General features: G+C 43.8%; 1 protein-coding gene across 1 annotated transcript; it reads left to right on the forward strand.

The window, feature by feature from the left end:
• The first annotated feature begins 67 nt into the window (after positions 1–67).
• LOC141109021 (actin-associated protein FAM107A-like) lies at positions 68–21,199 on the forward strand. The gene is made up of 4 exons (XM_073600976.1): positions 68–164; positions 2,267–2,402; positions 9,033–9,174; positions 21,002–21,199. Exons 1-4 carry the CDS (start codon positions 68–70, stop codon positions 21,125–21,127), a joined length of 501 nt encoding a protein of 166 aa, XP_073457077.1. The 3' UTR covers positions 21,128–21,199.
• The last annotated feature ends 361 nt before the right edge of the window (positions 21,200–21,560 follow it).

Consider the following 21,560-nt stretch of genomic DNA (forward strand, 5'->3'; position numbering starts at 1 on the left):
CCCAGAGGGGAATGTTTTTTTTCTCAACAAAAGTGGAGTTACACTTTAAATCTGCTCTCTTTGCAGGATGTCCCAGGAGCTGTGGATGTGGGCTAAATGTCAAGTCTTGTCCACATTGCGGATGCCTTTTGGTATTAGAGCCACTCTACCAGTGCTTAAGAAAGGTATGTTAGACTGAAGGACAAATATAACATATTTGCCTCATGGTTTCTGAAATTCTTGAAGCCTTGATGGTCCAAAAATATGGAGAAAGAAAAATATACTAGCACCAACTGCATTACCCATATCCAACACCTCACCTTCCATAACTCACCCGCATTCATTCATTCATTCATTCATTCAGCTAACAGCAAGAAAACAAAGAACAGCCAATACATTTCAGGGGCCAAAAATCTCTTCATCAGGGCTATACAGAGAGCTTACAAATGACGCATATAAAATTGACAATGCAGCTAGAATACAGATTTTTCTTTTATTTTTTATAAATTGTATTTTTTTAGTTTATAGGAAAAATAGGGCATACAGAACAGAGCCTCTGGGCATTCCCTGGCTTGAAGGTACATAAAACATAGGGTATATAAGACAACTCTAGTAAACAATTACAACCAACAACTTCTGCTCGGTTCCACAAAATTAAAGGCCAACCACAATATTATGTAGTAGTCACCAACACCCCATTCCTCCTTGATGGGAAAAAAGAGACAAAAAAAAAAAAGGGGCTTGCAGACTCTCACATGTCGGGGTTTGGTAACATAAAATGGCCAGAACGTAGGCCAGGGCCCTCAGCACCTTGAAGTGGCTACACTAGGATACCCAGAGAGAGTACCAATAAATTATTGGGATGCATATCCTTTATAGGGTACCTAAATTATCTTAGCAACAATGGTAAACAATTTGGTGACTCCATCCAGATATTCCATACCCTGGTAAATTTAGCAGGACCGAGAGATATAGGTAGCTTGATATAAGGGGGTGGAAGTATTCACCAGGGCTTTCCAAAAATCTATAAATCTATGGAGGGAGCATCAAGGAACTTCCATTTTAAGACCAAGGCCTTCCGTGCGTAAAACAAAGGTAGGCTAAGGAGAGCTTTGGTTGCTTGTAGGAAGGCTAAGGGAACCCACCCAACCGGTTAAGCTGACCTCCAATGACAGCGGTATAGGTTAAGGAGAGTTTTGGTTGCTTGTAGGAAGGCTAAGGGAACCCACCAAACCCGGTAAGCAGACCTCCAGTGACAGTGGTATAGGTATAGTAGTCAAGGTGGAAATAAATTGGGTGACCTCTCCCCAGAAATGGTGGACCTTAGGGCATGACAAAAACATGTGCAGGAAACCAGCTCTACTAGAGCCCTTCCAGCAATGAGGATAGGCATCTGGGTAAATTCCATTCCAACGTTGGGTTGTGAGGCAAGCTGTAACTATAGTAGTTTAAGCTGGATCAATCGGTCTCTGACAGCTACCAGCTGCAGAAAGTGCTTTTTAGGCGCTTCGGACGTGCTGCCCATTCATTGCAATGGGCAGGGGCGTTTTGGGTGCACTGTGTACAGCGCTCCCAAACCGCCCCAAAGATGCTGCTTGCAGGACTTTTCCAAACGTCCTGCAAGCGCACCGCCTGGGTGTGAAAGCACCCATTGTAATGAATGGGAGGCAGATTTCAGGTGCTTTGCAGGCATTTTAGCACTGGAAATAGCACCTGTAAACTGCCTCAGTGTGAAAGGGCTCTTATGGTGTAGGGCAGGAATGTCAAACTCAATTTTAACTCAGGCCACATCAGCATTATGGTTGCCCTCAAAGGCCCAGTTGGATCTGTAAGACTAGATGTCAAGAACACCCCACTCACCTATTAAATCCGATGTCAAGAGCCCCCACCGTCAGAAGTGCAAGGTTTGGAGGAGGACCAGAGGAGTGCCTCTGTTCTCGAAGGGGGCTCGGAGTAAGTTGCCGAAGTCTGCAAAATGCTGAGACCAGCGGAGGCCGAGATGTGGGGGTGCTGTGGCTGCACAGAGAGACAAAGGATCTGTAGGAAGAGTTTAGTCCTCCTCTCTGCTGCAGACTGCTGAGACAGGGAGGGAGGCAAAGATGAACCTCCCTGCGGCTGTACAGGTCGGAGAAGTGCAGGATCTGGCAGTGGAGTTCTGCTCTCCTGTTGACTGCTGAGATAAGATGGGGACAGAGTTCTTCTATAAAGAGGATTTTTTTTTTTTTTTTTGCAATCTTCATTGTAAGCTGAGATCAGGTTTTGTTGACCTCTGCTTATTTTTTTTAAGCTGCCGCAAAAGAAGGATCATGTGACCCCATCACCATACTTCCCAAAGTTATTACTCCATATAAACCTGACAACTCCTTGAAGTCATCTCGTACTCACCAGGAGCTGCACCGGGAACTACTGGTCACCTATAAGAAGTATGTATTGATTCTAGGCTTTTGTGGTCTGAGGAGTACCATGCAAGGATGTTTTGGATTTTTAAAATTCATTTTTGCTGCTTTAAGCCTTGTATTAAAAACCTACATGTATTACTACAGTTCATTGTTACCATTTTAGAACTTTACATAGCAAATATTAGGACAAAGTGGGTCTACTATATCCAGGGCTTTTTTTTTTTTTATCAGAGAATAGGTGCAGGTCCCCCCCCCACCCCCCTTTCTGAGTTACCCCTTATCTCAACCCCATACCCACCTCTGAGCACTGTCCCTTGGTTTCACTCCCTACTCATAGTTACATAGTTAGTCATGTTAAAAAAAGACACAAGTCCATCTAGCTCAGGCATGTCCAAAGTCCGGCCCGTGGACCGATCGCGGCCCGCTTTCCGGTTTTGAACAGCCCGTCTGGTTATCTAGACATATATTTTGTGGCCCCCAACGATCTCCCAGCGCCGGGGCCACAAAAGATATATATTCTGGCTGCCTTGGAGGGGACAAGGAGGAGGTGGGACGAGTGCCGTGTACACAGGAGTATTTCCTGTTTACACGACAGCCTCTGTAATAGGAAGTACTGTCTCCGTGCTGCCATTAGACGATTGTTCTGTCCATCAAAGGAGGCGGGACTTTCTATTAAAGAGGACGCCGAGAAAACAGAAGTTTTTCCTTTTTTAAATTTTTTGGCGCTCGTCCCGCCCCCTCCCTGTCCCCTCCGAGGCTGCAGATGGATGGGCATCAGTCAAGCTGCACTGATTGCAATGGTAAGGCTGCATTCCTGGCAATGATGGGGGCTGCATTCCTGGCCATACTGGGTGATGCATTCCTAGCCATACTGGGTGATGCATTCCTGGCCATACTGGGTGATGCATTCCTGGCCATACTGGGTGATGCATTCCTGGCCATACTGGGCGCTGCATTCCTGGCAATGGTGGGCGCTGCATTCCTGGCAATGGTGGGCGCTGCATTCCTGGCAATGGTGGGCGCTGCATTCCTGGCAATGGTGGGCACTGCATTCCTGGCAATACTGGTTGCTGCATTCCTGGCAATGGTGGGTGCTGCACTGATGGCAATGGGGGTGCTGCATTCATGGCAATGGTGGGGCTGCAGATGGGCACTGACCTTTATTTTGCTTCATAGTTCTTTATTTAAAATGTAAGTTTTTTTCCCTGAAACTTCCCTCTTAAAGTGAATGTGCGTGTTATACGCCAATAAATACAGTATATCCAAATAACACGCCTGAGCTCATCTCTTTACTCACACACAGCCACAAAGGCAAGAGATTTCTTGTTGGGCAGTGTATAAGAGCCCTTTCACACCGGGCCGCCCATAGCGTCGGCAGTAAAATGCTGCTATATTTAGCAGCGTTTTACCGTCGGATTAGCGGCTCCTTTCAGCCGCTAGCGGGTAGCTTTTACCCCCGCTAGCGGCTGAGAAAGGGTTAAAACCGCCCGCAATGCGCCGCAATAGCGGCGTTTTGCCGGCGGTATCCCAGCGCTGCCCCATTGATTTCAATGGGGAGCAGCGGTGGAGGAGCGGTAAACACACCGCTCCTTCACCGCTCCAAAGAAACTGCTGGCAGGACTTTTCCTGACGTCCTGCCAGCGCAGCGCTCTTGTGTGAAAGCCCTCGGGCTTTCACACTGGAGACAATGCTGCAGCTGTTTGAGGACAGATTGCAGGTGCTATTTTTAATGCTATAGCGCCTGTAAAACGCCCTCGGTGTGAAAGGGGTCTTAGTGCTCAAACTAACACACAGACTGAATTTTAATGGTTCAAAGAATGTCAGGCAAAATGGTCAGCCATCACGCATGTTCACTTCACGAAATCTAGCCCTCTTTGAAAAAAGTTTCGACACCCCTGATCTAGTTAAACTAAAAAAAAAAAAAAAAATCATACAATCCCATATACCCAATCCTATACCCACAGTTGATCCAGAGGAAGGCGAAAAACCCCAGCAAAACATGATCCAATTTGCTACAGCGGGGGGAAAAAATTCCTTCCTGATCCCCCGAGAGGCAATCAGATTTTGCCTGGATCAACTTTACCTATAAATGTTAGTACCCAGTTATATTATGTACATTTAGGAAATAATCCAGGCATTTTTTAAAGCAATCTACTGAGCTGGCCAGATCCACCTCTGGAGGGAGTCTTTTCCACATTTTAACAGCTGTGAAGAAATCTTTCCATATTTGGAGATGAAATCTTTTTTCCTCTAGACATAAAGAGGGCCCCCTTGTCTTCTGTGATGACCTGAAAGTGAATAACTCAACACCAAGTTCACTATATGGACCCCTTATGTATTTGTACATGTTGATCATATCCCCCCTTAATCTCCTCTTCTCAAGAGGGAATAAATTCACTTCCTCTAATCTTTCCTCATAGCTGAGCTCCTCCATGACTCTTATCAGTTTGGTTGCCATTCTCTGCACTTTCTCCAGTTCCCCGATATCCTTTTTGAGAACTGGAGCCCAAAACTGAACTGCATATTCCAGATAAGGTATTACTAATGATTTGTACAGGGGCAAAATGAGATCTCGCTCTCTGGAGTCCATACCTCTGTTAATACAAGAAAGGTCTTTGTTCGCTTTGGAAACCGCAGCTTGGCATTGCATGCTATTATTGAGCTTATGATCTACCAAAACCCCCAGATCCTTCTCCACTACGGATCCCCCCAGTTGTACTCCCCTAGTATGTATGATGCATGCATATCCTTAGCCCCCAAGTGCAAAACTTTACATTTATCAACATTAAACCTCATCTGCCACATAATCGCCCAGACAGTGCATTGAGGTCAGCTTCTAAGTTGGAGGCATCCTGTAAGGACGTTATTCCACTGCATAGCTTAGTGTCATATGCAAAGACAGAAATCGTACTTTTAATCCCAAACCCAATATCATTTATAAAGATAATAAAAAGTAAGAGTCCCAACACTGAACCTTGGGGTACACCACTGATAACCTTAGACCATTCAGAGTAAGAATCATTAACCTCTACTCTCTGAATTCTGTCTTTTAGCCAGTTTTTGTATCCATTTACAAACTGATATTTCCAAGCCTGTAGACTTTACCTTACATATTAGCTGTGTGTGGGGAACTGTGTCAAACGCTTTTGCAAAATCCAAGTATACAACATCCACAGCCACTCCAAGGTCCAAGGTTTTACTTACCTCCTAATAAAATGAAATCAGGTTTGTTTGACAACTTCTCTTTCATTAATCCATGCTGTCAAAAGCCAAAAGCTTAGCATAAAGTTTTAGATTGTTGTTTAACAACGAGATGGGTCTGAAGTTTTGCAGTGTATTGGGGTCCTTCCCCGGCTTCGGTAGTGTCACTATCAATGCTTTGAGCATTTTCGGTGGGAAAGAGGATGAGGACACAGCATTGTTATAAATTTCTGCTAAATGTGGGGCTAGTACTGATTTAAATGTTTTATAGTATTCCCCCGTAAAGCCATCAGGCCCTGGTGACTTATTGTTGGGGAGGGAATGAATGGTTTTGGCAACTTCTGCTTCTGAAAAGGGGGAATTTAGATCCTCTAGTTGAGCTTCTGTTACGTGAGGGAGTTTAATCTGATCAAGAAAATCTATTATCATGGATTTTGTGGGTTGAATCGTAGCTGAGTCCTCTCATAAATTATAGAGAAAACTATAATAGCAGCCGAATGCATCAGCTATAGCCTGTGGGTGGTGTAACTTTTCTTGAGTTTTGGGATGAAGTATATATGGAATTTTTGTTTTGTGTCTCTGCCCTTTGAGACGATTGGCTAAAAGTCTCCCTGCCTTGTTTCCACCTACATAATAGGTCATTTTATACCTAAGCTGCGTCAATTGTTCTGTGAAACTAACGGAGAAGTTTGTTTTGGGCTTCTAGAATGTGAATTTTAGAGATGATATCTTGTATATGCTGTCTCCTCTGTCTCTTAGCCCTTGCTCCCAATTTTATTAAAACCCCTCTCATATACGGCTTATGGGTGTTCCATATAACTAAAGGATCTGACACAGAATTAACATTGCGGGGAAAAAAAATCAGTTAGGTCTTTCTGTAGGGCACCTTTGGAGGGATCAGCCTGAAAAAGCCTCGGGTTAAACGAAGTTAGTATTAACATTTGGCTTATCATCCACCGAAAGCGTCACCGAGGCGTGATCCGACCAGGTGATGGTGTTGATCTTTGAGGATGTGATTTTAGGTATCAGCCACCTCCTTTGCAGGATCCATGCCAACTAGCCTGAATCTGGCCTTTCAGGGCTCCCAGGGCAGATGCAGATTGGGGGGAGTGTTGAGTGCTCGGCGGTGTGTTCCTTTTAGGAGGATTATTCTTCTGCATGTTCTGGGGTGTGCTGACTGCTGATGGTGTCGGAGGGCCGGCGCCATCTTGCTTCTGCCCCAGTGTGAAATATGCTGTCAGCCTCTGTGGCTTCTGGTGCCCCTTCTGCTTGTTTTTTCATGTCGGCCGGCTTCTGTGGAGTGTAGTCGCCGATGCGGGGTGTCCAGATCGCTGCTGTGTGGGCTGCTAACTAGAGGGAGCTCTGTTCTTATGCGGCCATCCCGGTCCTCGGCAAGCTCCTAAATGCTATAACTTTTGCGCAAACCAATCAATAAACGCTTATTGTGATTTTTTTTTTTTTTACCAAAAATATGTAGAAGAATACGTATCGGCCTAAACTGAGGAAAAAAAATGTTTTTTTATATATTTTTTGGTGATATTTATTATAGCAAAAAGTAAAAAAATAATGCGTTTTTTTTTTTTTTTTTCAAAATTGTTGCTATTTTTTTGTTTATAGTGCAAAAATTAAAAACCGCAGAGGTGATTAAATACCACCAAAAGAAAGCTCTATTTGTGGGAAAAAAAGGATGTCAATTTTGTTTGGAAGCCACGTCGCACGACCGCGCAATTGTCAGTTAAAGCGACGCATTGCTGAATCGCAAAAAGTGCTCTGGTCTTTGGCCAGCCAAATGGTCCGGGGCTTAAGTGGTTAAGGAGACCTGCCCTCTGCCAATCCAAGTTGGGATTGGTCAAGGCTCCCTAATATACCCCAGGCAGCTCCACCTCTCCTCTCCTCCTCTCTTTCTAGCACCTTCTAGAAAGAAGAGGGAGGTGACAGTGATGCTACCTGTGAGTCACCCAGCCTTGCCCTGAGCCACTCCCAGCCCAGAATGAAAACAAACAGGCCTAGCCATCAGCTAGGCCTTTCTAAATTTTCCTACTCTGCTAGAAAAATCCTCACTCTAGCACTTACCTAACTAGAGGGTGCTACAGGTGCAATAGAAAGTGAAACAAATTGTTACCCCCAGCTCCACTGCTAATATAAAAGTCCACAAACTGTGATCCGGTGCTCAAGCCAGGATGTTCAGGCCCCACATATATGATACTTAAATCAGGAAGGCTGGCAACTCGGATGCTCTTGAATAAAACTACTTTATTAGTTAAATGGGTACAGGCTATACACTGACGTGTTTTGGCTAAGAAGCCTTTATCAAAGCACACATGTTTGATTTAAAAACTGATATTTATAAAAAAGTAAGCTCTCCAAATGGGGCGGGTGCATCCTGATCAGAAACAATCAAATCAATTAAAAATACATGAAGAAAAAAGAGAGAGACACAGCAGGCATATGAAGGACATATCATGAACAAAAAAAAATGTTCTGCCAGTGTTCCAACGAATATATCAAAACAATGTGGTTATGTTAGGAAAAAATCTATGTCCATCCTATCATTCAAGTCATATGGTTTTTTTAGTATTGAGGGTATGGATCCACCACACTTCACGTTTAAGAAGAATATGATGAGTGTCACCTCCTCTTGGGAGTTTCATATGCCTGCTGTGTCTCTTTCTTTTTTCTGCATGTGTTTTTAATTGACTTGATTGTTTCTGATCAAGATGCACCCACCCCATTTGGAGGGCTTACTTTGTTCTAAATATCAGTTTTTAAATCAAACATGTATGCTTTGATGAAGGCTTCTTAGCCGAAATGCGTCAGCGTATAGCCTGTACCCATGTACTCATGTAACTAATAAAGTACTTTTATTCAAGAGCATCCGAGTTGCCAGACTTCCTGTTTTAAGTGCAATAGAATGTGGTAGAATTTCTCCACAATGCCTATAGCTACAGAGGTGAATTAGGGTTTTTTTGTAAAGAGCTTTTACTGCTTGTCCAGCATATGTAAAAGTGAATAGTTTGGGCACAGGTGCACTTTATGGTGTCAATTTCCTCAATGTGTATCTTAGTGACAGGGCAGGAGAGACTTACCTTGTGTCAGTGAAGTGATCCTTTGCAACCAGGAAGCAGCCAATTTATTAGGCAAAGAGAGGAAAAAGGAAAGGAAAAGGAGAGAAAAAAGAAAATGCAGGGGCAATATGGATATGCAAGTTGGTTCAGAGCTACTGAGGTATAGGGAAAAGGATGAATTGTGGCAGACAGTGTCACTTGGAGTGCCCCTGAGCAGCCAGGTCCAAGCATCATGTGTTGACGTTTAGAGTGTTAAGGAGTTTGTGTTAAAGTTTGAGCATAAACCCAACCCAAGAGCTCCAAACTCCTTGGAATCCAACCAAGAAGTCATTTTGCTGTTGTTTGCGTTTTTTCCATATTTTATTCACTTTATTGTCTCTTCTTGCAGAGGCCTTGTCTTGCACAGTAAGCCTGAACTATTGCGTGTTTTGGAGAAGAGGCGGAATCAGCAACAGGAAAGTCAAGACACCAAAGTGCCACACTGCCCCCTACAGCAAGAGCTGCAGAAGTGGCAGCTGCGACGAGAGGAGGTAAATGGAGAGTATTCTTTCTTAGGTTCTAAATAAAATACAACAGCTGCTGACCTCTTTTTTTTAAATGGGAATTGCCTGTCTATCCTGCTGCTCCTGGAAGTGTCAGTTTCTGGCTGAAGAGGACCTCAGTGAGTGATTTCTCAGTAATCAAAGCAGCGTGGGCAACAACAGGGAAAGTATTTACTTCCTTCTTTATAAACAAAAGCTCCAATTCACTGCTTTTTAGCATCTTTCTCTGCTTATCAAAAAGTTGCTCTGATGAGAGAACCATGAATGCCAACATGTACTGTGACATACTGAAGCAGAGCATAATCCCCTCCCTTCGGAGACTGGGCCGCAGGGCAGTATTCCATCATGATAATGACCCCAAACACACCTCCAAGATGACCACTGCCTTGCTAAAGAAGCTGAGGGTAAAGGTGATGGACTGGCCAAGCATGTCTCCAGACCTAAACCCTATTGAGCATCTGTGGGGCATCCTCAAATGGAAGGTGGATGAGTGCAAGGTCTCTAACATCCACCAGCTCCGTTTATGTCATCATGGAGGAGTGGAAGAGAACTCCAGTGGCAACCTGTGAAGCTCTTTTGTGAACTCCATGCCCAAGAGGGTTAAGGCAGCACTGGAAAATAATGGTGGCCACACAAAATATTAGGGGTGTACTCACTTTTGTTACCAGTGGCTTAGACATTAATGGCTGTGTGAGTTATTTTGAGGGGACAGCAAATTTACACTTTTATACAAGCTGTACACTCACTACTTTACATTGTAGCAAAGTGTAATTTCTTCAGTCTTGTTACATGAAAAGATATAATAAAATATTTACAAAAATGTGAGGGGTGTACTCACTTTTGGGAGATACTGTATAAATTCTAATTATATTAAAAAATCTCAGAAAAATACAAAATTCAGAAAAAAAAAACTGAAAAAACATGAAAAAAATCAAAATAAAAGATAATACTCAGCAGTCACCTAGCTATTATTAATAAAGGAATTCATATCTTACTCAACATTCTTTCCTAATAAACTATAGGACTACAGTTGGTAAACGTATTTCCCATTGTGAAATCTCCCTCGCACTATTGCTTCCTCTCCAGTGGGCTCTAAAACCCTCTATACCTACCACTTTCAAACAAGTGGGGCCCTTGTGGTGACATAAAGCAAAATGTTTGGCTAGGCTGTGACTTTTTAGGCCTTTCTTAATATTTGTTAAGTGTTCCCCAATCCTGACCTGCAGTGATCTTTTAGTCCTACCCACATATTGCAGGTGAGACGGACATTTAAGGAGATGGACAACATTCTTGGTGAAACAAGTAAAGAACTGATCTATTTTATACATCTTTTGGGTAATGGCAAACTGAAAAGATTTTCTCCTGACAATATTGTGTCCGCAGCATTTATAGACTGGGCATTTCATGCATGGAAAGAAGGTCATTCTGGATGTTCAATAATATTGAAAGTCAGGGTTTTTTTAAAAATGACCTATCGGGTAAAATGGGTCCCAACATCTTGTTCCGAAGAAAATCTGTTTACCACATAACGTTCAAAAGTGGTCAAAAAGGCCCATTCAAAATCAGAGTCTACACCCATTTATGGACCTAGGGGCCAAATAAATCATTCCTGTCCAAGGAAGAAACATCAGTATAGTATATCATCTTCTAAGGATGAAGTAGAATAAACTTTAGTTACAAATCCGTTTTAATAACTTGAGCCTGTAAATAAAAATCATCCAAATCCAAGCAATTTTGTTGTATTCTTAGAAACCGCCCCTTTGGGATGGCACACAGCCTTCATGGTTGACAGCTGCGCATTGTGATATACCCGTTGCAATCTTCTTTTTTTTTTTTTTTTATGTTTTTTTTGTCTAGAAACGGTTACCCTCCCTATACACAGTAAGATCCAGAAAATTTATTTTTCCCCACTGTCCCCACCCACTATATTCATAATTCCATTTTATTTCCGAATTGTTAGAATTAAAATTGGACATAAATACTGTCCACCTAGGCTTTCTTATGTGCCTCCCCAAGTTAGTAGGGCATCATCAATGTACCTCCCCTTGAGGTTTACCAAAAATGATTCCCTCCTCCTAGTGTGCCATAAATAACTTGGCCACACTGGGAGTGAATTTAGCTCCCATCGCCACTGCTGCCCGCTGTAAATAAAATTGTCCGTTGTACCAGAAATAATTATGGTTCATACAGAAATCAAGTAAACACAAAATAAAATGTTTCTGCTGGTCCGGTAACAACTCATTCCCCTCTAGGAAGTACTCAGTTGCTCTACTGTAAGGTATAATAGTATATAAGGATGACACATCTGCTGTTACAAGCAGACAGTCACCTTCCACCCTTAAGTCTTTAAGCGCATTAATGGTATCCCGTGTGTCTAAGAAAAGCAGGGGTACTACTAACCAACAGCTGAAGAAGAGTCAATGTACAGTATTTTCCAGCCCTAAATGTTATAGATTTGATTCTACTTACAATTGGATGCCCAGGAGAGCGAATCAATGATTTATGGATTTTGGGCAGGTAATATATTACTGGTGGCCTAGGGGTTACTTGGACGAGAAAAGCCTTCTCCTTTTTTATTGATAATCTTATCCACATACGCTGTTAACCAGTTTTTCCAGACTTATTTTAAACTGTTGAGTGGGATCCTTTGGTAAAATGTAGTTGGTGTTTTTATCAGCTGACAAATTGGTAATTTCCTATTTATAGTCAAGCGCGACAATGCCTCCCCCTTTATCCGCAGGACGGATCACTAATTCCTTGCGGTCACATAAAGATCTGACACCTTGTTGTATATAATGGTTAGACCTACTCCTGATCTGATACTCCTCAAGATCTTTTAACACTAATTCTTTAAACATCGTCAAACTTGGGGGTAATGCCCCAGGAGGATTAAAAAGGAATGCATTAGACAGCGTGGTATGAACCACTTCCTCTGGTTTCTTAGTAACCATATTTCTTTGCAACAGGATTGGTTAAAAAATGTTTCTTGATGTTCAACTTGCGTATAAACGTATGAATATCTATAAATGTTTCAAATTCACTTAATTACCTCGGTGGGGCAAACTTCAGACCTTTACTTAATAAATTAACTTCTGAATGTGTCAATTCGGTACTGCTGAGATTAATAATTCCATTATTATTTAAAACCTTCTCATTTTTGTGTCTACTCCTCTTTCCTCTTCTATACCCTCTCTCTTTTTTTTTTTTCCTTAGTGGTCTCCCCATAAGAAAGAAGGTGGTGGATGAGCGGGTCTACTGTATGTGTAAAAGTGGGACCCCTATAAGGGGGTCTATCTTCTGTAGCACACCCCACGTAGAAGATGCAGATGGAAGGGGCCCCCCACTCCCACACAACCAGGCACTACAAATCCTCACAGTCACACAGAATCAGAGAACAGTCCGTAGCTTTGTTTTTGTTATTTATTGAGGAGGTAACAACTTGGACAGGGATGGGAAGCTATGGGATGCCAACTTGATTTGAACAAGATTTTTAGGGACAACTTCCTATTTACAGTCTCTTATATACAGCCTCCTATATACAGCTCCAACTTCTTTAGCCTTCCATCTGCAAACACTTTGTTCATTTTTTCCTCTGCACAGCTCTTGCTGGTTCGCTCTTGATGTAACTGTTAGGTCAGTTCAGTAGCAGCCCATTACAGGCAGGAGCTCAAAGTCCCTTAAAAGTAGCACAATTAGAGTGAAACAGCTTCCCTTGTGGCCACTGATCCCAGCACTACTCCTTCAGGCAATACCAGTCCATCTGGCTGCCCCTTTCTGCTGCCTCTCTATACCAGTCTGCCGGACTTCTTCCTCAGCCCACCCGGCTGACTCTCAAGAGATCTCCCAGGGAAAAGATAGAAGACTTAGGCACACCACTGTCTTCAAGGGAGTCTGGCTATATGTGGCAGCTGCCCTCCTTTGTTAGTCCCCACAGCACTACTCATTCTGTTCTCTTTTGCTCCCATGCCTCCAGGAAGACCTTCACCCTTTGTGTCTTTGGCCCTCAGGGCTACTGACAGCCTCCTCAACACTAAATCTACATCTTCCACCCGACTGCCCCTGCTGGCATGGCCCATGTCTGTTTATTAGGTGAACTCAGTCCCCTGCCAGCCCACTACTGGGGAATGGCTGATGCCTCATAAATATTCAAGGCAGCTCCTCTTAACCCCCACCCTCTAGTTCTAGAAGATTCTCCAACCTTCTAGGGGGAGGCACCAGAAAGCTGCCAGGATGAGTCTTTCAGCCCTGACCTCTAATAAACCCTGACCCAATTAAGACTCACCAGCTTAAATGTGAGTCAGAGTATGGTTTGCCTACACTCACTTCTAGCACACACTAGAAGGTGCTACACTTCTTTTACCTATCCCTCTGATTTCTTGTTCAAGGCAGCCTGAATGTATTGTAAATTAGGAGAATTTGGGGGAGAATGAGCGCCCTCTGGTGTTGGCTGGCTTGTAACCTACAAAGATTTATTGTGTCTTTTCACTGCTACTCTGATGCCTCAGGAAGACGTTCAAATGAACTAAACGTATGATGGGCGGAGAATAGCAATGACATCATCACGCTTGCCTGTAACACTAGTGGTGTGGTTTTAAATGCTTTTAATGCTCTTATGTTTGTGAGTATCTTTACTTTTACTTTTAATAAATTGTTATACAGTACTTCACTATGGGATATTATTATTCTTTCCTTGGTATGCATCCATAATGGTGAGGTTATTTTTTATTTCTTGAACGATTTTAGGATCATCCTTTGGCACATTATCCCTATGAGAGGGACCTTAGGCATTGTTAGCTCAGAGGCTAAGCAGATTGGAGCCATCCATCCATCCATATGGAATCCTTTGTCATCTTAACGCGATTTTAGAACTATGTGGGGTCTAGGCTTCTGATAAGCGACCTCTTTTTTCACATGGTGGCTAGGGCACTTTTGGATTTATCAAGATTGTTCATTTCACGGTGGACTTTTCTCAGTTAATATTTGGACTTTATTTATTAATGAATTTATTTGTTTATTTGTTAAATTTGTTTGTCAATGTGGAATGTTTAGTGACCGAACAACATGTACAATGTGGCCCTCGTCCTGAAAAAAGATTTGGAAACCCCTGATCTAATAGAAAAACAAAAATAAATTTTTTAGAATTGTCTTTAACCACTTTTCCAATTTGCAGTGCTGTGGCACTTTGGCATGCAACACCGAATATCAATACATTTTATATAAGTTATTTGAGACATGAAGAGGTTTCTTTTGGTGGTATTTTATAACCACTGTGTTTATTTTTTTTATTTTTTACTATATATATAGAAAAAAAAGACTAAACATTTTAGAAAACAAATGCTTCCCTTACTTTTTGTTAATAAAAATATACCAGGAAAGTGCAACTCCTCCCCTCCAAAATGAACCCTTTTTGGAAAGTAGAAACCCTGAGGTGATCTCACTTTTTTGGCAAAATTTTTTTTCGGAAATTAGGAAACATGCTGGCATTGAGGAGGTTTAAACAAAATGTACAACCTTAGTTCCAGCTGCTGCTGTGGTTGTACTGTGTTTTGGAAATTAGTTCCTCTTTCCTCTGAGGACTCACAGATGAAACATACACTATTTACATCATTTGATCACTACGATTGGCCTCTCTATGACCAAACATGACGATCTTAAAATGTTACTAAACCCACAACAATAAAATCAGTCTGTATATGGAGTATACAATGCTTGTTATACTCACCTAAAGGGGTTAATCATCTGCATTGTGTAAAAAGACTGTTTGATCCTGTCTTCTCTCATCCTCCCCTTCCTTTACTGTCTCCGATCCATATGCTAATAGAACAGAGCCCTGGAGGCACTCTGCATATGCTCAGTTTGCTAGAGAGTATTTTTTTTTCTTTTGGGGTGGGGGGGTGCATGTGATCAGCACAGGGCCAATCAGCACTGTCCAGACAGAGGGTCTGGGGTCATGCAGCCCTATAGGGCAGTCAGAAGAGAATGGAAACTCCTCCTACAAGTTTTAACGAGACATTCATAGAGATAACAAGACTGCTGTATACTATTAAAAGGTATTTAGCTGTTTATATTTACTAAAATAATTGCATTACCATGTTCTGTGTACTGCGGGAGACCAGATATAGTGAATGCAGGCTCCTGGCTTGGTTTAGTAACACTTTAAGATAATGGGCCTTGCAGATCATCTCTGTACACAGTATCTGTGAATGGAGCCATCCACGGACAGCCCAGTTCACAGACATAAAAAGCACAACAGCTGATCCTTTATTCAGTGCCTTTTATAAATAACTGCCCACCACATCTTTGTTTAAAGACATAGGGCAGTAGTAAAGCAATTAAAGTGAGCCTGTGCATAGTAAAGCATTTACATACATTTACATACTCTGAACAACCAGCCTAAGCACATTAAAACAAGCCCTCACTGACTTGTGTAGCTGCAGGCATTGTGGGGACATTCATCTTCAAATTCATAACAGAAGCTTGACTTAGAAGCGTGAAAACTTTGACACCTTAAAGCGGTAGTAAATTGCAGTTGAAGAAAATAAAATCCCCTGCAAGGCAATGTCATAATGCGCCAGTGTAGCACCCTCTACTTTAGGTAGGTGCTAGAAGTAGGATTTTTGTAAGTGCAGGCAAATTTAATCAGGCCTAGCTGTTTTGATCTGTGTGGGCTGGGAGTGGCTCAATGTAGGCTGGTGACTCACAGATAGCAGCATCTTTTGGTAATGGCGTCCCTAGGGGGGGACCAGAGGGGGCCCTGACCCCCCCAACATTATGCTGTGCCCCATCATGTGCCCCACCATGTGCCCCACCATGTGCCCCCCCCCCCCCCCCCCCAATAAAAAAAATAATTTTTTTTTTTTTTTACAAAAAATCAATGTCTAAGAGGGAGAGAGTCCCCAGTCAGCTCCTGCAGGTGATTCCTCCCCCCTCCCTCTGCTTGCTGACACTGCATAATGTGAGCGCTCACACAACCATGGCCGCCTGATCTGCTCCTTCCCCTGTATCCTCATTGGCAGGGAGAAGAGCGAGTTGCAGGAAGGACTCCACCAGAACTCTCAGTTACTGAAAAAACAGACTGATTTCTCCCATCCTTAGGACAGGAGAACAAGCTTGTAAATTCCAAGAGATGCCAGACCAGCGCAGTCAATAGCAGGGGCAGGACAGCAAGAGGAGGCTGGGAAACCCCACAGTGGCAGAACACCAGGGCCCGGAGGCAAGACAACCTTTGCAACCCTGATAGTTCTCCCACTGCTTTGGATCCTTATGTTTTCTTGGTATGCTGGTGACATATATATCTTGTTTTCTGCCACCCTGGGGGGCCCCAATACAGTAGGAAGGGAGCTCACTGCAGAACATGTGAAAGGGCGTTGTGGGGTCGTAGTAAAGGGCCCCAGGATATATATATATATATATTATATATATATATATATATATATAATTGCATTTTATAGTTGCCCCCCTACTTTTGTCCCTGTCCCCCCATGTGCCCCCCCTAAATATGAAAGCTGGAGACGCCACTGTCTTTCGGTTAGCTCCCTTCTGCGTCTAGATTTTTCTAGAAGGAAGGAGGGGAAGAGAGGTGGAGCTGTCTGGGGTGTCTCAGGGAGCTCTGACCAATCCTCAAAGAGGATTGGCAGGGGGCAGGCCTCCTTGATATACCCAGGGTCAGCCCAGCTGGGGTGGAGTTGTTGGGTGGAAGAAGCTGGAGATGGAGCACTAGGTTGTCAGGGGTCCTTGAGGCACTCCCCAGTCTGGGGGGGGGGGTGACCTTGGGCCTGAGGGATTCGGGTGCAAGTCGGAGCCTTGCTGAGAAACGAAGGATCTGGACAGGAGGCACAGAGAGGAACCGAGAGACAACGGGAGCTAGTGTTGCCGGGCAAGTCTCCAGGAGGTATCCACTGGAGTGTAGCCAGGAAGGCTGGTGAGTGACAGGCACAGTGGGGAAAAGCTGGGGGGGCATGATGGCGGAATGATGTTTGCAGTCTGAGATGGATGTTGGAGAGGACTGTATGCAAGCCTGTTGCCTTTTGATTATGGGCCCTGGATTTTCAATGGAACAATACTCTTTGTGAGGTGAATGAGAAATCCAGGCTGAACTGTACTAATCGGACTCAGTCATGTATATATGTATATATTGTATGGGGACTCCTTACTGTAGATTTGTGTCCCTGAAGAGGGAGGGGGGATTCCTCCAGCAGCCCCCTGCTGATAAGATTGATTCATTCTGTTGGGACACATCCTGTGAGGAGATGCTGGTGTCATCAATTCCAACTACCTGTGTTTATGTTAATTGAATGAGCTGATGACATTGTCCTCTATACAATGTAGGAGAGGGGACGACTCCTATTGGAGCTGCTATTGTGAGAAATGTCCTGTGATAATTAACTCAGTCTGGGCAATAGGTCATGTCTCAGTCACCTAGGCTGTATAGAGGATTAGTTAATTAGCTCATGTCAATTATGTTAATTAGGTTACAGTTCTATTGTTAGAGGAGGTTCCAACGGCATATAAAGTCTTGTAATTTTGAGTCTAAATAAAACAGTTCTGATGTACTCCAAGACTGGTGTTGTCTAGTTCTTGGGGGTTCCTATAGCCAGATCCATTGGGCTCGTGTTCCAGAACTTAGGAAGCGGTATACTGACGGAAGCACTCAAGCGGAGTGTGGGACGTTCCGTGACATTGGTGGCAAGCAGCGGGAAAGCTTCCTGCAGTCTGGGAAATTTTCCACCTGGATCCAAGATCAGGATAGCAGACTTCAGTCACCCCAGCGGAGATATGGACCTGGCATCAGAATTCCCGGGGGCTGCTGCGAATCATCCTTTCAACATACACCAGGACTGTGTCTGAGGATGAATACCTGGAGCTTAGGCAGCAAATTCGGGTGGAGCTCTGGATTGCAGCCCTCCGTCTCGCTGGTATAAAACAGGGCAAGTGCTTTCCAACCCAAGAGCAACGGGCCAGTGACCAACGGGCATTGCGGATGGCATTCCTGGGAGAGCAGCCCCAGGAGCAATGGGTGACTGAGTTGGACAGGCTGGTCCAGCAGGAGATAGAGCTGGACAATTATTATCTGGCTCTGCAATGGCACGCAGAGGAGGGATATTTAGGGGAGACAACAGAATGCTCTCCGGAGGGATATGACTTTGGTGGCCCTGGATTGCTGTGGGAGAGCCTTACAGATCATTTTATGTTTGGCGATGAAGGGGAACCTGACCTTGAGGACCTGAGAGAATATAGAGAGTCTATGCTCGGTCTTGCAGGGGTCTCAGAGCTCAAACCTGATCTGGACCATTTGCTAAGGAAGGAACAGCATCTGGAAAGGGCATACAGGAAACTGCTAGAACAAGTTCAGCAGCATGCCAGAGAATCGGCAGTGGAAAATCCGGAGATTGCCGTCCCCAAACCTGAAGTGCTGACAACAGGGCAGAGCTCTGCTAACCTCTGCCCAGAAATGATAGCATCTTCTGGGTTCCATGGACAGGAGATGGTGAACCTCTATCCCCAGACATCAGTTGCAGAGACATGGGATTTGATAGACTTTTCTGCTGAGGAAAAACAACCTGATGAGCCTCCAGCAGAAGAGCTGCTATCAGGGCCAAAGTTCACTGTGTTCTGCCCAGCACCAACAGTGGCTTCGGCCTTCTTGAGAGAAGAGGTAGTCGGCCTTTCTCCCACAACACTGACAGGGACATGTGATTTTCTGCCAGCAGCATCTATGGAGTTAAAACAAACTTCACCAGCTGAAGATCTGGTAACTGAACAGAGGGTCCAAGACCTCTGTCCCACACTTTTACCACTTCCAGAGACTGGGGATTTAATAGACATTTCTGTAGAGGAGGAACTACCTAGCAAACCCCCCAGCAGAAGTGCTGGCAACCGGACAGAGGGTCCAAGACCTCTGCCCCACACCTGTGGCAGTTTCAGAGGATCAGGGTGAGAAGGTGGCAATCACTTCCCAGCAGCAGATACAGGGGGAGAAGGGAGAGGAGGTGTGTGTTGTCCCTCCCCAACAGTTGGCCAGGGTGGAGGAAGCGGCCTTCCCTCCCCAGCAAAGATCAGTGCACCTGGGAGACAGTACCATCGACATGTCGTCCCAGCAGCCAGATGAGGGAATGGAAAAGGAAGCAGCCGGCTCACCTCCCTCTGTCCCACACTTTTACCACTTCCAGAGACTGGGGATTTAATAGACATTTCTGTAGAGGAGGAACTACCTAGCAAACCCCCAGCAGAAGTGCTGGCAACCGGACGACTCCTATTGGAGCTGCTATTGTGAGAAATGTCCTGTGATTAGCTCATGTCAATTATGTTAATTAGGTTACAGTTCTATTGTTAGAGGAGGTTCCAACGGCATATAAAGTCTTGTAATTTTGAGTCTAAATAAACAGTTCTTGGTAGCAACAAGCAAGTGTCGCCTTGTTTGTGCTCAGAGAGGTTGGGATATCTGTATACAGACTAGGAGGAAGTGGTATATGACGGAAGCACTCAAGCGGAGTGTGGAACGTTCCGTGACAGACTTTTTCTTCCATCTTGCTGCTACACAAAAGGAACCCGCGGTCCCTGCCTGAAAATGGCAGTTGAGGAGGCCTGACAGAATCAGAGTTGGGCCTACCATGTGCTAACTGTGCCTGGAACCCAATATTGTACAGGAGAGAGAGAATTAGTCTACAAATAAGCGTTGTGCTGGAGGAGACTGAAGCTCTAGAAGTGTAAAGAGAGGTTCCAAATGATCAGCTTATTGATTCCATTATTGATTATGGGCATCCCATAATTTCCCTTACCCTATCCAAGTTCAAAATCCCTCAATAAAAATACAAAACAAATATACGGACATTGTTTCTAAGGAGGATGGGAAGTGATTGCTGGGCTGGGCAGAGAGGCAGGTGGACCACAATATCCAGCAGCCCCTATGGGGGTACCGATACACTAGTATGCATCGCATACTAGCACATTATGAGAGACTTACCTTAAAACGAAGCCCTCCAGCGTCTCGCTGTCACCGTTGAGAGGGCTTCTGTCTTCACCCAGTCTTTCTTCCGGGTTCGTGGTCTCCAGCTACATGACCTCACTTCCATGCATGTGCGTGGAAGCTGGCATTTACAGCACGGGCTCTGAATGTCCACCACAGTATGCCGGACCTTCAGAGCGCATGCGCCGGTGACTTCACTGGCTGCATGCACTCTGAATATCTCCTAAACGGTGCAAGTTTAGGAGATATTCACAGTACCTACAGGTAAACCTTATTACAGGCTTACCTGTCGGTAAAAAGATGAAAAAGGGAGTTTACTACCACTTTAAAGCTAGGAACTCCTAGAGAGGCTGAACATAAAGTATCCAAATGTAATGACCTAGTCCCAGACTGAATGGCATTGCAGCCCTCCTGAGATCGGGAATCTTTAACTGTACAAACAATTATTATAATAGTATTATTTTACTGAAAGGGTGCTTGATGATTGGAATAAACTACCAACAGAGGTAGTGAGACAATCAACAGTAAATGGCTTCAAACATGCTTGGGATAAACATAAGTCTATAGCGGGACATCAAGGTTAAAGGTTGTCTGTTTGGCAGAAGCTCTAGATTGAAGGTTGATAATGTAGCAAAAACTTCTTTTTTTTATTTTATCTTTTAATGGCCTAATAATTTTGATCTTGCAATTTTCAACTGGAATTTGCTACAGCACGAGTGTATCTTTCAACTTGGTTCTCGTTTTCTGTTTTTTAACAATCATAATTTTCTATAGAAAATGACAGTCATGGAGCATGCAAAGGTTAAATCAACAAGAGCTTAGTTTCCTCTCTGGTTTCTGACATTGCAGAGGCAGCAGGAATCGACCAAGAGTGAAGAGCCTGGTCCTGTCGTCCATGAGTTCCTGAAAGTGAGGGAGAATCTCCGGAAATCCAAAACAAGGGATGTTCAGAGCCCCCCACCTCCTGTCAGCTGAACTCTCCCCTCCATTATATTCTACAGGATCCAACTGATCGGATAGTTCCATTGTGGATGCAGAATGCTGATGTTCACCAAAGGGACCAGAGGACATCCATAGAGGTCACCACTGATGAACGCTGACCTAATTAACATGTGCTTTTTACCCTCTGAAAAAGAGAGGAACATAAAGGTTGCCCATATCTTTAGATGGTCAAATTAGGACAAAATGATCAGATTACTCTATTCACCGGAGAAGATATAGATGTAATGATTGGAACTACCATGGAAAAATAGACATGTATCTTCTCTGCCTTATCCTACAGCCATGGTTTTAGTCTTTAAATCCCAAAGAATGGTTGAGTGTTCCATTGTCACCAGGAATTATTCAGAATGTATTTTTAAGCCCAACTATTTTATTTTTACCTGTGTATAAAATGTTTGTATAAAAT

The sequence above is a fragment of the Aquarana catesbeiana genome, linkage group LG09 (genome assembly GCF_042186555.1).
Source record: "Aquarana catesbeiana isolate 2022-GZ linkage group LG09, ASM4218655v1, whole genome shotgun sequence".
Lineage (NCBI taxonomy): Eukaryota > Metazoa > Chordata > Amphibia > Anura > Ranidae > Aquarana > Aquarana catesbeiana.